Here is a 17,680-nt window from a genome sequence, read left to right on the forward strand (position 1 = left end):
CGAGGCGTGTGCGCAGGCGCGAGCGGGAGGCGGAGCGGAAACTCCCGCGAGGGGGCGGGCTCGGCACCTGCGCCGCGTGCGCATGCTCCCGCAGGAAAGCGCCGCGGGCTCGGCACAGCTGCCAGCCAGGGTGACCCCAGTATGGCCCTGGATAAGATCTCCTGTCAAACTGCTTTGGTATATGTTATCCAGCTTCCATATTCCTTCTTTCTCCCACCCTTTTCACCCTCTAGTAGTCCTTTCACACATTCCCATGCACTTCGTAACAAGGTCATAAGGAGGTTACTATGGTTTACACTACCTGTTTATTATAGTTTATGAATAACCAGAGGAGAGAAGCTAAAGCCCTCCGACGGATATGGAAACATCCTGGTTTGAACAATACATGCTGCTAACATGTATTGAAATATCCCACCGTACTCTATAAATACGTATAACCACTAATAGTAACAAGGTTTTAAAGTTTGAGATGGAAATGTTAACAACAAAATAACAAAAATAAAACACTTAACTTATTAAGCTTTGTCATACCATTACAGAATATTGAGTCGAAGGAGACTCTAAACCCATCAAAGTGCTGAGAATAAGTGATTGTTGAGTGCCCAGTGCTTAATAAGATATCTATAGCATCCCCTCCAAAGTTCAGAAAATATTGTGGAAGATGGGAGTGTAAAGGATGTACTAGCCAAGGATGGGGAGGAGAGTTTGGAAGGATGTCTTCTGGAAACGAAGAGTGCATTCATGATCTCACTGTGACTGTTGTTACCTGCAACATTCAGTCATGGGTGGTGGAGAAGGGCAAAAAACAGAAACATGACACTAGAAGAGGGACTAGTTGGGAAGAAGGAGATGGGATAAGGACAACAAAAGATTAAAAGGAGTGGATGATGATCAAAATACATTATATACATGTATGAAAAATTGTCAGTAAAAAATATACATTTATATAAATAGACCATTAAAATGGCTGGAATTTTTTTCACTTTATTTTATATGTATTCTAACAGATTATACTCTTTTATCCCTTACTCCTGCTCCTGTTACCCTGGGGACCCTCCTCAGTAGGGTTATGGTAGTCACTGTGGAGTCATGAAGGCCTCAGTCAATCCCTATGTGGTAGCCTGTGCCTCAGGATATTTCTACCCACTCTGTGGCTCTTACAATCTTTTTGCTCCCTTCTTCCATAATGTTTTCTGAGCCACGATAGGCCTGTTGCTCTTAAACTCTCAGTTCAAGATAAACTCAGATGGCATTAGCCACACAATGTCATGTAAGAGTAGTCCAATTCAGTGTTGAGTTCTTTATAGCCTCTGGATTTCTGCTTTGATGCATTTTGATTGATCACTGTGTCTATCAACATCATCCTGAAGCCGGTTGTCAGGCTAGCAGTAATTGTAGTATGCAAGTTCCCACTTCCTTTGTAATTTCTCCCGGACCTTGGCAGATGTAGTAAAGTTGGCAAGTTTGTAGCAGGCAGTCAGCTATCTTCTTGTCTTATTAACGGATCTTGGTTCTCCTTTTTTTTCTCTGCCATTTATAAAATAAAACAGATTCTCCAACTAAGAAAGAGAGCAGCTTGGGCTAAAGGGGGTGGTATGCAAAGTTATTTGAGAGATTTTTGGTGTGCAAGCCCACTCTTCTGCAGAGAGCAGAAGTCTGGCTTTCCTGCCCATGGCATTCAGACTTGGTTTCCAGTACCAGGTATGAGTTCTGTCCCAGAATGGACCTCATGTCCAATCAGAGAACAGCTGGTTATTCACAGAGGTTGTGTGACACTATCGCACAAGTGTGTACTTCTTAATTTAGCTGGTTGATTTCACAGTCTGCAGGGTCCCCTGCTTATTCATGCTATTGGTGGCCATAGTCCTCCAGTGGCTCCCATAGGGATTTCCAGTACTATGAGGGCTAGCCAGGAGGGAGCTAATTTCCCTTTCAGCTCTAGCATATTCCAATGTCCTGTGAACACAGCCTATGGTGTATTTAGCAGGTAACCAAGTATTTTGGCTATAGACTACACTCATGGGTCTCCCTGGCCAAAAGCTGGTTGTGGTACATGTCCCCTAAAAATTAGAGTTTTTTTTTTTAAATGTTTATTTACTTGACACACACCCACAGAGCGAGAGAGCTGGTCATGTCAGGGCCTCCAGCCACTGCAAACTCCAAAATTATGTGCCACCTTGTGCATCTGGCTTATTTGGGCACTGGGGATTTGGGTACTGGGGAATAGAACCTGGGTCCTTAGGCTTTGAAGGCAAGCACCTTAATCACTAAGCCATCTCTCCAGCCCCCTTGAGAGGTGTTTTTTTTGTTTGTTTGTTTTTTGTTTTTTTTTTGCTTCTTGTTGTTTGCTTTTTAGAAAATTTCCTGGCTAGCTACTGGGCCTTGATAGTGTATGAGAGTGTGACATTGTGTGGCTAATGCCATCTGAGTTTATCTTGAACTGAGAGTTTAAGAGAAAGTGGTACATACAGAAAAGTGCCAACACAAAAAAACTCAAGAGCAAGAAGCCCTCAGAGAGCCAGTTCATGTTCCTTCATAGAAAGGTAGTATGAAGAGGGTTATTTCAGCCTCACCTAAGAATGCAGCCACTCCTTCCTGTGCCCCTGCTACATTCTGCCCCAGCTATACCTGGTCCCTGGAGATGCTGGAGCATATACAGGGTGGGGATAATTGGAAAACTCCCTCTATACAGAGAGAGGGAGGAAGAGGCAGATAGAATGGGAGGGCCAGAGCCTCTAGCTACTGTAAACGAACTCCAGATTCACATACCACCTTGTGCAACTGGCTTACATGGGTACTGGGGAACTGAACCTGGGTCCTTAGATTTTGCAGGCAAGCACCTTAACTGATTACTATCTCTCCAGCCCAAAGCTCCTACCTTTCTTTATGGCTCTCTCATTTTTCGGCGCTGCATTCACCAGGTGATCTAGCCAATGAACTTGTGTGGATTCTTCTCTCTTCCTCCCATCTCACTGAAGGTGCACTGGTATTACCCACGTCTGCTGTAGCATGTGACCTTGCATGAGTTCTAGGGATCTGAACTCAGGTACTCATGCCTGTATAAACACTTTATCCACAGAACCATCCCCAAAGCCCTCATATGCGTGCTTCAAGACAGGATTTGGTTGAGCTGCCTAGGCTGGCCTCAAACTTGGATTTCTCCCATTTCAGCCTCCTCAGCAGTTATGTTTTTAAGCACGTGCCACTGTGCTTGGCTGATGTATTTAACTGGTGCTAATGCTAAATCCATTTTGTAAGGTATAATTTGGCAGAAATGGTTCCTATTTCTAATTAAAATTTTTTTTTATGAGAGAGAGAATATGAGAATGGGAATGAATGAATATGGGTGCTCCAGGGCCTCTAGCTACTGCAATTAACTCCAGATGCATGCATCACTCAGTGCATGCAGCTTTGTGTGGGTGCTGGGGAATCAAACCTGGGTCCTTACACTTTGCAGGTAAGTACCCTAACCTTTGAGCCATCTCTCCAGCAACCTTTTCTACCTTTTTATTGTTTTCAGTTGTAATAATTTAATTCAAAGTATTAAGTTTTTATTATTTCAAAGTCAACAACACAGAATCATTCTGCAATACAAGTTTTGTTAACCGTTTCCTCTGGTGGTGTAGAATACCGTGTTGATTATTAGCACCAATTGTCTGTGTACATGTCAACATGCATTCACTCTACAGGAAAATAATGTAACAAGATTCAACACTGACATAAGGATAAAGGAAACTTTTATGTACAACCTGTAGAGGGCGTGTCAAGATAGTTTCAACTAAACACATTACTAAACCTTGGTATCCAATTTGCACTGGGTATACTCACTGGTCACTTGTCAGGCATACCTAGGCCCCCTCCCCCCAACACATCAGGTTCGTGACTGAACTTTTTAGTGTAAGGTTGAGCTTAGCTAGTCATTCTTTTTGTCTCAGCTATGCTTCTTCAGGCATGCATCATGTTGGTTGACACAGCAGCTGTTTCTTTTCCCCATGTTATCTCATCCTCTGCAGGGTTACATGGGTTAGTTGCACTGACATGGCTGAGGTACAGACTAGGCTCACAATTGCTACACTGTCATATTCAGGCCTTTTTATTCATTTTTGAGTCTCGTGTATTCCATGCTGGCCTTGAACTTCTGAACCTACCTATATTTCCCAAGTACTGGGATTACAAGGTCCCATCATGCAATTAATAGGTAAGCACTTTACTGAGGCACACAGCTGAGCACTCATATTCATTGATGTGTACTGGTACTGGAACAAGAGAACAGCCTAGGCTCAAGATTTAAGAAAGTGATTCTGTTTCTCTACAGAGCAGTTGGCAGTGCATATGTTAAGAGCATGTTTACAGGGAAAGATCAAAATGTGCAATCAGTATCTGTGTGCATTTTTTGACAGATGAGAGTTAAATGGCTGCTCCATCTAGATCAAGTAATATTTTCCACAGCTGCAACAGAGGTTAACTTGGGCTAGGATTCAGAATTATTGAGTCTAAGTGCAGATTCCTTCATGGACCTCTACTGCTATTTCAGGTCTTCCAAGAGTTGAAGTGATGATTTTGCAATAGAAGCAGGGTTCCTTTGAGATTTACCCACGTTTGACTTTGGAAGACAAGAGGGTCAGGCACATTTACTACTTTCATGTCTGACAGTCAACACTGTCATTAAAACATAAGCCTGGACATTCTAACCAGATTTGATACTGGAGGGAGTGACAAATCATTACCTGAAATCCAGTTTCCATGGTGACCTCTGCTAGCAGAAGTAAACACCATCTTTCACTTTTCGGAAGGTTAGAATATGGCTAGAATTTTGGTCAGCTACTGTCTTTCTGGCTTCAGTTTTCCAATCCTAGTAATCTAACCTGTGTATCAATTCTATGAGTTACCTGGTGTTCTTCCAGTAAATTCTTGTTTTTACATGTGCATGTACATGTGCATGACTGCATATGGAGGCCAGAGGACAATGTCAAGTGTCTTACTTGATTATTCTCCACCTCACTTTTTGAGATGGGGCCTCTCATTAAAACTGAAACCTACTGAATGGAATAGACAAACAAGCTAGCAAGCCCCAAGGATCTTGTCTTCAAGGCATTGGAATTTATGGGTACATACCACCATGCTTGGCATTTTAAGTGACTTGTAGGGATCTGAACTCAGGTCTTCATGCTTGTGTGGGAAGCTCTTTACACAAAGAGACCTCTCCCTAGCCCATCAATAAATTCTTTTATTATGCTTATTAATCATAAGTATCTAATATTTGCAACTAAGAACTGTTACTCAGTAAGAATGTCAATCATTTCTCTTCTCCTTGAGAACCTCACCTCATCTGAATTTGGAGGCAAGTGTTTATATGATCATTTCGCTGATAAATTTGAAATTCAATTGTATTCTAAACCTCAATCAGTGATATTTTTAAAACCCAGTCAACTATGATCCAAGAGCAATTTTCCTTTAATTAGTATTTATATGATTATTAATGAGTCCTTTGCTAAGCTTAGAACATATTAATCTAGAAGATCTATGAAGTTTCAAATTGAGAACCAATGTAGATGAAGGTGAAAAGTATATATAAAAATGTGGTAATATAATTATAAATGAAAGCATATGCAGTCATTCATCACTCCTGTACATTCTGAGAAGAGATTTGGGCACTGTGCAAATATCAAAGTGTATTTTTATAAACGTAGATAGTATTATCCTCAGCCTACTACACATCTAGGCTAGATGATACATTACTGTTATATAATGGTGTATTGTTGATTGAAATACTGTTATATAGTGAACTGCTGTTATCTCTAGTCATCTAAAAATAAGTAAAGGATTACAAATATTTTAGCTATTCCTCCAGGTAAGCATTTGCTCATTTATTAACACCAGAGGCAATAATCACAATGCTAAAAATAAACATGCACCAATTATACAGTACAGACTTACAAAAACCTTCTTCTCATTACAACTGGTGAATGCAAACAGACCTTCCATCCATTCTTAGTGCATTATTATTTTCACAAGTAAAGGAAAGGAAAATAGTGAAGTTAATGCTATTCAGCACCTTTAGGAAAGTCAAAAGACTTATCATCATCTCCATATATCAAAAACATTTGCATCTGTGTCACCAAACATGTAAAGTATTTTTTCCATTTTAAACTGAATTCTTTTATTTACATGTCTCTTTATATCAATAAATTTTAATAGTATTTAAAAATTCTCTAAATTCACAAAAGTATTTCATAAATTTCACCATTTAATTATGTACATATAAGGAAGTCCATGAAAAAAGTTAAAGAAATGTAGTCAGAAAGTTCAAGCAACTTTACCAAATTTAGCAAAATTCCAACCAAGTCAAGGCAGAGGGCATTCAAAAATCTTTATAAGCTGCTAATATGAACAAGAAAAGTTCCAGTAATAAAAGTCAATATGAGAAATAATGTTGAACTGATAGAAAATATATTTTAATGTGTATGACATGTGTTTAATAGCAACAGTAATGATTTTATAGAAAACATTTATAACATTGTCATGTATGAACTACCTGGTATAATCATATGATAAGGAAAATTTTAGGAGTAAAGAAGTTGATTTCAAAATTATGTTTTAGCAGCCATTATTTCACTTCCAGTTAAAACACAGTAAACTGTTCAAAGTAAAATTTATAGAGAATTAAACAAAAGCCCCAAACTAGAAAAATTTAAATCCCACGCTATTCTAGCAATAACCGCAGTCTGATATAAGGATTGTGAAAAGCCAAAATTGTGGAAAGCCAATAATAAGTGATCAGACATACATATGGTCTTGAAGTTTCACTGAAATACTTAGGTAGCAAAATATATGAAAAAGTAATAGAAAAGTAAAAAGATAAAATTAAAAAAATATTGCACAGCCACATTACCTAGAAAGTAAAGTTGATGTTTAAAAGGCTCTACACATGGATGATATAAATTATCTTCCATATAAAAAGGTATAAATATTTCTTAGAACTTATCACATGTACATTTATGTATAATACATTTTAAATCACTGTTGAATGAGGTAATTGTTTGTCCTACTGGAAATACTTGAGGGCAGCAACCAGAAAGAACTTCTCTAAAAATATTTCTGAGTCAAGGACAGCTATGTGTGCAGCTCGCCCAATGAGTGAGTCAGCTGTATTGGGCAATGCGTTGATGACATTGTAGCGAAACAAATTACAGCCTTTGTTCTGCAGAACTGGGCGAAGCAAGTTGTGGATCATTTCTGAATAGATCTGTCCTATAGAACAAATAGAAAGAAAACTTTCACACAAAAAATTCTATATCAACTTTTATGTACTTTATAAAATTTACTTACATTGTTTTTATATCTTCAGGTATTTTTCTTCAGCTATTATTTTGAGATTTTATAGAAAATGTAAGAAATCACATTACTTATCCAGCCAAGTAAAAGCAAATTTATGATATACTATTTGTCATCTATTAACCACCTGTTCTTTTGAGGCACGGTCTCACTCTAGCCCAGGCTGACCTGGAATTCACTATTTAGTCTCAGAGTGGCCTTGAACTCATGGTGATCCTTCTACCTCTGCATCCCAAGTGCTGGGATTAAAGGCATGCTCTATCACACCTGGCATACTTCTGATATTTTTAAGTCAAAGCAGTACATACAACAAAGCAGTTTCCTTTAAAATTAAGTCACTTAGGGCTGAAGAGATGGCTCAGCAAAGCCTAGGGACTCAGGTTCTATTCCCCAGTTCCATCATAAAGCCAGATGCAGAAAGTGGCACATACATCTGGAGTTCATGTTTGCAGTAGCTAGAGACCATGGCATGCCCACTGTCTCTCTCTGCCTGTCTGTCTCTTTCTGCTTGAAAGTAAATAAATAATTTAAAAAAAGTCATTTCTAATTTGCTAAATTGTTATGAAAATAAGCTACTCACGGAAAATATTTTGAGAAAGCAAAATAAAATACCTTATAATTTGCAGTATGTACTTAAAAACAGGTAACATTTTAGTAGTTTAACACAATCTTTACTTCCACATCTTTACCTGCTAATGTCATGATTTCATTTTTTACATTAGAGTAAAATTCTATAGTGTATATACCAAGAGGGGAACAAGAGAGGGTACTAGACTATATGTGCCATCAAAGTGGGTGGAGGGAGGGGAAATGGGAGCCAGAAAAGAGAAGGGCAGAGAAAGGATACTAAAGAGCAGTAGAAACCAAGTGTCAGTATATATGTGCATGAAAATGATGAAATGAGATATATTTCTTTATATGCTAACCAAAAATCTGAAGAATATGTTGATTTTGCTATCTGCTATTAATTCAGTTGTGCTCCCCTCTATTTTTGGTGAATTCTTAGAATGGATTCAATAAGGCATGCTAAGCAAAAGATTAGATGTATATGTTTAAGTGTACAAGCCACCATAAGATGCTAAACATTGTTCATAATGCTTGCATACTACTTATCATTAATAGACTAGTAAATACCACTTCATGGAACTGGGGAGTTTCAGAGATTTTAGATTTCAGAGAAGCAGGATGCAAGCCTGAGGAACTGACAAGTGAAGAGCATCCAAAGTAAAATGAAAGAGAGAGGCATTTGAATAAAGATCAGTATTATGTAAGTTCAACAAAAAGAACACTTTTTACTCCCACCTTTCCTTTTAGTTTTCACTGTGTGGATTTCTGGCTCCATGCTATTTCTAAAATATGTTTAAATAGGAAGGCACTTCTTTAGTAGGTACTCACTACTCTGGTAGCACACAATCTCACTGTTAAAACAAAGAATATTAACCTAGTTTTAGCTACTCACACAGATGAACCATCTTAATTCTTCCCTAACGTTACAAGTACACATCAAATACCTATGTTAAGTGACTGGAGTACCTATAAGGTGCCAGGTACCATGGCAGGTCTTGCTAATGGAAATGCGTGCAGCATTCTTATCTTAAGGAGTAGTTCACTGTCATAGTGTGGAAAAACCATAGGATCAAGAGTTGGGGAAGAAAAGAAAGAAAGAAAAAAAGAAAAGGGCTGGAGAGATGGCTTAGCTGTTAAGGTGCCTGCCTGTGAAGCCTAAGGACCCATGTTCATCTCCCCAGATCCCACATAAGTTAGATGCACAAGGTGATACATGCACAAGGTTGTGCATGTGCACAAGGTGGCACATGCATTAAGAGTTCAATTGCAGTGGCTGGAGGCCCTGGCTTGCCAATTCTCTCTCATTAAAAAACAGAAAATAAAGGAAAGGAAAAGAAAAGAAGTAGACAGTACTAGGAGGTAGGAGACCCAAATTTTTGCTCTTATCAAAAATGAATTTGGATAATCCACTTAGTGTGTCCGTTTTAGTTACAACATGGGCAAACAAGAGTTAAGTTGCCTTGAAGCTCCAACAGCCATGACTTAAATTTCTTCTTTAAGAAATAAGTAGCGAAAGAAACAATGACCACTTGACATCACAGTATAGGGCAGTCCTTGTCACCATCCTGCCCAAAGTGACACACTGCAAATTGTATGGCATGGCCACTCCCATAATCAGCATGACTGGTCAAGGAGAGAAAACCAAAGTGCAGATTACTCTGACACCAGAATGGAGAACCATCCGCAACTGGGTAAAAGAACTATAGCACCAGTGAAGACAGCCCACATGGTGAGAAAGAAAGAGGAGAAAAGAACAGTGGAAGAATATCTGTTATAGCAGAGAGAAAAAGTAGTACGAGAAAGGTGAAAGAAGTGACCAGATAAAAAATTTGGAAAAAAGTTCATTTGCAGATAAAGCTCTTAAAAATACTTTTAAGCTGACTTCATTACCTGACTGTTTGTCCTTCAGAGCTGTTTTACACATCTCAATGCGGGCAGAATGGTAAGGAACATAGCGATCCTGTAGAGATCCAACCAGTACAACATTCTTGAAATAATGAAGGCCTAATAGTAGAAAATAATGAATTATAATGCAAAATTTCATCAGATTTAAAACCTAAGTATCATATTAAAAAGTTTAAATTCCTCAGTAGTACTAATGTTATAAATTTCCAAATACCTTAGGCATCTTTAAGTGTTTATGTATTCTTCAGAAAAATCCAGTGTCAGTGGATGTAGTCTTTGTGTGTGCAGGAGAGAGATGTGCTGTATTGAGTCAGAGCAAGGACTGACATGGCAGTGTGAATCAGTTGAGAAATTAGACATGGTGAATTATGGTTCTATAGGAAGTGCATGACAGTATTCTAACCTTTTAAAATGTATTCTTAATACTCAGGAATACTCACAAAGCAATTCTTCCATTAAAAACAAATGAACCACTCTATAATCACTGAATGTTGACCTTTCCTGTGATACTTATCTCTTGGGTCAGACTCAAAGTAGCTCAGTTCAAATATGCAAAAAACAAATTACTTTACATGATTGGCAAGCAAATGACTCAAGTTAGTCTTCAGTGATTCCCTGAACTGTATTTTCTATGTAAACCTTAATAGCCTTCTTCACTTCTGGCTACTCATAGCTTTTGTTTTGCTGAAAATCTGATGTTTTAAAGCATTTCACTTTGAGTCATTTTGTGTTTACTCTTTAGAAATGGCTAAAATACTGGTTGTAAACTGGTGATTTTGCATCTAAAGAGACATTTGTTATTATCTCAAGACATTTTTGTTTGTCACAACTGGGAGTGAAGATGTGTGTGTTATTGTAGGCTAGGGTAGTTGCGAGGCCTCTTTCTGATGCACATAAATCTTAAAACTAAAAGCTATCCAGTAAGAATGTCAATAACACTGAGAATGGGAAAGTTTGTATGCATTCTTTAATTGGCACATGTTAAACAATATTAAATTGTTTTTGTTTTACTCATTTAGTTTAAACATTATTTGGAAGAATTTACTTTTGGAAATAATATTAGTTTTGCTGATTCTTTCCTATTTTCTGAAGCAAAATATAAATGTTATTATAAATTAAGCATACCCACTATAAACTAGCTCTGTAATCTTCTGGAGGAAAAAAATTAACCTTGCGTCACAGTAATACAGAAGGAGATGTTTTTAAGTTATATTTATTGTCAGAATTCAACAGCTGGAGAAGAGATGCTCAGCAGCAAAGAGGTTCTATTTAATTTAACTTCTTTTTTGAGAAAGAGAGAAAGAGGCAGGCAGAGAGAGTGAGTACAGGCATGCCAGAGTTTCCTGCCACTGCAAACAAGTTCCAGATGCACGTGCCACTTAGTGCATATGGCTTTATGTGGGTACTGGGAAATCAAACTAGCATTGTCGGGCTTTGCCTTTAGTTGCTGAGGCACCTCTCCAGACCACAAAGAGGTTTTTATTTGGCTACTTTTTGAGCAGAAGACAGAAGGAAATGAAAAGACATTCCATGTTCTTGGATTGGAAGAATCAATATTGTGAAAATAATCAATCTTTCAAAAAGTAATCTACACATTAATGTAATCCCCATTAAAATTCCAATGACATTCTTCACAGAAATAGAAAAAAAAAATCCTAAAATTCATTTGGAAGCACACACACACAAAAAACCCCCCAAAAACAAAAAACCTCAAATAGCCAAAACAATTTTGAGAATCAAAAATAAGGCTGCTGATATCACCATACCTGATTTTAAGCTATATTACAAAGCCATAGTAATAAAACAGCATGGTATTGGCACAAAGACAGACATGTAGATCAGTGGAACAGAACAGAGGACCCAGATATTAATCTAGGCAAAATGCCAAAAATATTCACTGGAGTAAAAACAGCCTCTTCAACAAGTGGTGCTGGGAAAACTGGATATCTATATGTACAAGGATAAAAACAGATCCTTGTCTTTCTCCATGTACAAGAATCAAATCCAAGTGGATCAGGGACCTTAATATCAGACCTGAAACTCTGAAATTGCTAGAGGAAAAGGTAGGGGAAACCCTTCAACATACTGGCATAGGTAATGACTTTCTGAATATAGTCAGAAAATAAAACCACCAATCAACCACTGGGATCTCATGAAATTACAAAGCTTTTGTACAGCAAAGGACACTGTGAAGAGAACAAAGAGACAACCTACAGAATAGGAGAAAATCTTTGCCAGCTATACATCTGACAGAGGATTAATATCCAGAATATACAAAGAAGTAAAAAAACAGAACAATAAGAAATCAAACAAAATTAAAAAATGGGCTATGGAATTAAATATAGAGTTCTCACTGGAAGAAATACAGATGGCATATAAACATCTAAAACAGTATTTTACATTCTTACCCATCAGGGAAATGCAAATTGAAACTACATTGCGATTCTACCTCTCTCCTGTCTGAATGGCTACCATCAAGAAATCAAATGACAATAAATGTTGACGAGGATGCGGTAAAAGGGGAACCCTTCTACGTTCTTGAGACAGCTAAAAATAGATTTACCATATGATCCAGCTACAGTACTCCTAGGCATATATCCTAATGACTCTTCTCACTACCTTAGAGATACTTGCACAACCATGTTTACTGCTGTTCTATTCACAATAGCTAGGAAATGGAACCAGCCTAGATGTCCCTCAACAGGGGAATGGTTAATAAAGTTGTGGTACATTCACACAATAGAGTTATATTCAGCGGCCACCCTCATAAACAACAAAGACTTGGGGCTGGGGAGATAGCCTATGGATAAGGCACTTGCTTGCAAAGCCTGCTGGTCAGGATTCAATTCCCCAGGTATCCATATATAGCTGGATGGGCATTCATTTGCAATGGCAAGAGATAATAATCACATGTCTACACATAAACACATTACATGTAACTTGAATTAAAAACACTACAATTTTTAGGATAACTTCAATTGCTGTATAATTTGTACAAAAATTCATGTGAAAAAATAAATGTCTACAGCTCTAACAATGGCTTAGTCTTAGATTCTGACATCCCATTACCAAATTAGAGTAGGATGGTACCTTTTAGTCACCAGAAGGCATGCTGAGAATTTCTTTGCTCAGTGCATGTTTTCCAAGATGTTGCTATATGCTTACCTGCTTTATTACTAAGCTTATATAAAAATGTCTGGCGAGGGTCTGAATGATCTCGACATGTCAGTTGCAAAAGAGATCCTGATTTTTTCCATTTTTGCATAAACCAGAGACCTAGAGAGTTACACATGATATGTGAGTATAAATGAAAGACACTGTAACATATGCCAAGGTTATTAATTTTAATATATACTTCAAAAATAACATCTTCCAAATTAACATTTTGTTGGTAAAATTAATCTGCAAAATATTTTCACTTCCTTATTTTTATTAAAAAAAAACCAACTTTTGAGAGCAGGGTGTGGTGGTACATGCCTTTAATCCCAGCACTTGGGAGGTAGAGGTCAGAGAATTGCCTTGAGTTCAAGGCCATCATGAGACTACATAGTGAATTGTCTGTCTGTGCTACAGCAACACCAAACCTTGAAAAGCAAAGCAAAACAAAACAACAACAACAACAAACCAACTTTTGAGTTAGAACTTAGCAAAGTGAGCATGTTTAGCAGTGAAGATCTATAGCAACTGCCAATATTTCCCACTTTCTGATAACAAATATAAGCATTTCTACATGCATAGTTTAGCTATAGGTTACTGGTGGTGACAGAAGATTTGCTATTTCTATCCAGTAATGAAATACACAATAACATACAAAAAAATGAACTGGGGAACAATGCATTTAATAGTGTTAATATTATTTTAAATTATAAAGAAGCAAAGGGGAAAAAACTTTAACCACAGTAAATCTAAATGCCTATGCAATGAATTTTCAGTCTATAGATGATTACAGTTAAGTTAGAGTAAACTAATTAAAATAACTCTTGGAATGGACAATTATTTAATTTTTTCTAAAAAGTTTTCTAAAAACAGTTAATATTACCATCAATCCAAACTTAACTGAATCTTCACTTAAGAAATCTTCACAATAGAAATTAAATGAATTCTCAAATCATTTCAAGGCTGTGGTATATGCATTTCTACCTTTATTGCTTCTTGTATTATACAGGGCCACAGGAAGAAAAGAGGGAAAATATGTTCCAACTGATTAAGTTTGATAGACGTAAGTAGGACTGGGAAAAAGTATAATGAAGAAAGAATGAAATTCAAAGTACTATATCCGTATTCATGTGGATTCTCTCTCATATTGTTGTTTTGTTTTGATACAAGGTTTTAAAACCTATATTGACCTCGAATTCTTGATCCTCCTGTTTCAGACTTCTGAGTGCTGGGATTCCAGGCATGTACTACCATGCCCATCTTCATAATCTCTTTGTGAAATTACGAATATAGAATTGGCTTTAAAAATCACTGGTGGGAAATAGGAACAAGGAGTTGTTATGATTTTTCAATGAAAGGAGGTATAAAAAAACAGAAATAAAAGAGTTTCAGGCACTAATAAAAAGAAACAACAAAATCTTTATTATTCTCACAGTGGGAATGTGAATAAACTACTTTAAAAAAAAAAAGCCTAAGGGAAAAAATCAAGTTCATCAACAGTCAAATTAAGTGCCTGACATATCCTAGTCATATATTTCACATTAATCAAAATTAGAGGATCAACTCTTAATTTCTTTTGAAAACTTGAATTAAAATCAGTGAGTTAATCATTCTCAGCAAAATATTTTATAATTATAATATATTAAATGTCTGTTCAACTAACAGAATGTCCAGGAGAGCTTATTTGTATGATTAAAATTTGATAAAAAAAGAATTTAATGAAAAAATGTTCTTTAGCCTTTACAAACCCATCTCAATGAGACTACTCATTTTCTGAAATGATTTAAATCTATTCATTTGTTCTTTACAAATAGAAAAGTAGCTATATGTTCTACTTCATGCAATTCCAAGTACGTGACAAGTTGGCTCTAAAGTAAATGCCAGAAAATACTAAAAATGGTTTTAAATTGCTTGCCCATGCCGTTATTTCTTAAACAGAACAATAATACTTTTTACCTGTATTGACGAGAGCACTGCTATTATAGAGTGTACCAAGGTGAGGTCCAGAGAGAGAAAGAAACGTATGAAGCTTGCTGAGGTAATATTTAAACCTTGGTCTTGTAAGCACTGAACGTATTATTAAATTGCCCAATGAATGTCCAATAAAGCTTTAAGAGAGAAGGAGAGAAAACCCATTTACCTTAGAGTACTGGTTATAAAAGCAAAAACAAACACTACCCCAAATCTTAAGAAAAAAAAAAAACCCTAATACATTATATATAGATTACTCTGAAATATTAAGAATTAAAAATTTTGCTTTAAAATTACACTTTAAGGGCTGGAAAGATGGCTCAGCAATTAAAGGCACTTGCAGGAAAAACCTGATGGCTTGGGTTCGATTTTCCAATATAAAGTCATATAAATAAGGTGACACATGTAGAGTTTGTTTGTAATAGCAAGAGGCTCTGGTGTGCCTGTTTTGTTTTACTTGCAAATAAATAATAGCTAAAAAATACACTAGGCGTGGTGGTGTACACCTTTAATCCCAGCATTTGGGAGGCAGTGGTAGGAGGAGCGCTGTGAATTCAAGGCCACCCTGAGACCACATAGTTAATTCCAGGTCAGCCTGAACCAGAGAGAGACCCTACCTCAAAAAACAAACAAAAAAAATGCAATGCAACTATAGTTTAATACTTCAAAACTGTAACTTTTATTTTAAAGAGAAAAACAGATTATAGATCCCTATAATTGAATTTTTTTACAGAAATAATATATTTAACAACAAAATTTTACCTATCATAATTAGTAACTACACAGAAACAAATGCATTTTTTCTTTCAAGGTAGTTTCACTCTAGCCTAGGCTGACCTGGATTTCACTATAGTCTCAGGGTGGCCTCAAACTCACAGTGATCTTCATATCTCTGTTTTCTGAGTGCTGGGATTGAAGGCATGTGCCAGCCTGGTTAAACACATTTAAAAGTAAAAACAAGTAGGCTATAAATTTGCCTCCTGAAACCACATCCAAATTATTTACTTAAGCCATGGTAACAAATAAAATAGTGAAATTGTATCTATCAAGAAGACGACGACTAAGAGAAATTATCTACCTGTTCTTAAGCCCTAGTCTACTCTTAAAAAGGAGAGTTGGGCTGGAGAGATGGCTCAGTGGTTAAGGTGCTCACCGGCAAAGCCTAAGGACCCATATCCAGGCAAAGCCAGATGCACTAAGTAGCACATGTGTGTGGAGTTCATTTGCAATGGCTGGAGGCCCTAGTGTGCCCATAGGCACTCACTCTGTGTCTGTCTCTGCCTCTCTCTCTGTTCCACACATGTAAATAAGTAAAATTTAAAAAGGTAGAGTTTATGAAAAAATAATTAAAATATTTTAGCTAATGCATAATATTTATATATACATCCATGGGTACAATGAGGTGATTCAAAACATGTATACAATGTAATCATCAAATCCTCAAACATGTATCAATTCTGTCTAATGGGAAGCTTCAGACTCTTCAAGTTATTTTACGTGGTAAACTGGGCAGTTTTCAAGGTACAGGGAGAATATGTTTGACCACTATATCTCAGGAGCTTTGCTTATTCTGGACATTTCATACAGTAAAAGCACAGTAGAGAGTTTTTTTCTGCAGATCTTTTTTTTTTTTTTTTTTAATTTTCTCTAGTGAGTTGTGGTTTCCTATATTTCCAATTGGAATAACACTACTACATATTTTTTCATTTTTCTACAAGTCACAGAAATATAAAAAAAGTTACAGAAATTACCTTATTTTTGAGACTGTTAAACTGTATATCTGAATATACTGTATGATCTCATCCAAAAGGCGATCAGTCATGCTATCAAAATCAGCAAAAGTATCATTCTAAATGAAAGCAAAACAATGTGTTATCTATTAAATATGTACTACCACCAGAAAACTGAACATAAACATTAGTTCTAATTTAGGTGTTGCCAATATAGTAAATTCAACTTTTTAGACAAGTTAGTGACTGGTTCATTTACTATATTAGAATGAACAAAGGATTACCTTGAAAGGGGAGGGACCTCAAGGAGTAGGGGTTGGGGAAGAGGGGCCAAAAAGGGATAAAGGGATGAGACCATGGTCAAATTACTATATGTTCATATAATTACAGATCTCAATTAAAAAAATGAACAAAAACAATTAAATTTCTACAGAAAGAGGTTAGTATATCCTTAAAAATACTCCACTTAGTGTTTTTCCTTAGTTCACTACTAATATTAAACAAAAGTATACTTGTAATGGCCTAATGAACTATTTGTATAGAAATATGAAACTCTAAAAATATTTCTTTCATATGTGTAGAACTTGTAAGTCAAAATGCAAATCATATTTCCTTTAGATATGCATCTATGTTAAATTTTATAAAAGCCAGATTATTTCTAGCACAAGCATCTTGTAGCAAGCAAATACTTAGAAACTGACACAAACATGTTTGCTGATACTGAAAACACTACATTCATTGTACCTGATTTCTCTCAGACATAAGAAAATCAATTCTTCCCCCAGGCAGTCCGAGTTCGATATATGTTTTTACTAGCCGAAGATCTGCACTGTTACCTAGAAAATGATGTTTAAAAGATGAGATGAGGAAAAAAGGCACCAGGTATACCATTACACATTTGTACAGGTTTTAGAAGCAGAAAGCTCACGTTTTATGTCATCTGTTGATAGACGATATGATATATAAAGAGGTCTTCACTTTATGTCAAAGTTGATTTCCACAAGGCAGCCTATGTT

At 36.5% G+C, this 17,680-nt stretch overlaps 1 protein-coding gene across 6 annotated transcripts in view; it reads right to left on the minus strand.

Moving 5' to 3' along the window:
• Positions 1–5,840: 5,840 nt before the first annotated feature.
• The window catches only part of Fam135a (family with sequence similarity 135 member A), a 106,743-nt gene continuing 94,903 nt past the window's right edge, over positions 5,841–17,680 (minus strand). For all 6 annotated transcript variants that reach the window (XM_045156202.1, XM_004653062.2, XM_004653061.3 and 3 more), the window contains 6 exons: positions 17,409–17,500; positions 16,686–16,783; positions 14,920–15,071; positions 12,973–13,083; positions 9,793–9,906; positions 5,841–7,251 (listed from right to left, as the gene is read on the minus strand). In XM_045156202.1, the coding sequence (XP_045012137.1) occupies positions 7,046–7,251; positions 9,793–9,906; positions 12,973–13,083; positions 14,920–15,071; positions 16,686–16,783; positions 17,409–17,500 (773 nt within the window). In that variant the 3' untranslated portion in view covers positions 5,841–7,045. The remainder of the gene's footprint in view (positions 7,252–9,792; positions 9,907–12,972; positions 13,084–14,919; positions 15,072–16,685; positions 16,784–17,408; positions 17,501–17,680) is intronic.

Source organism: Jaculus jaculus, chromosome 8 (genome assembly GCF_020740685.1).
Source record: "Jaculus jaculus isolate mJacJac1 chromosome 8, mJacJac1.mat.Y.cur, whole genome shotgun sequence".
In the NCBI taxonomy this organism is placed as follows: Eukaryota; Metazoa; Chordata; class Mammalia; order Rodentia; family Dipodidae; genus Jaculus; species Jaculus jaculus.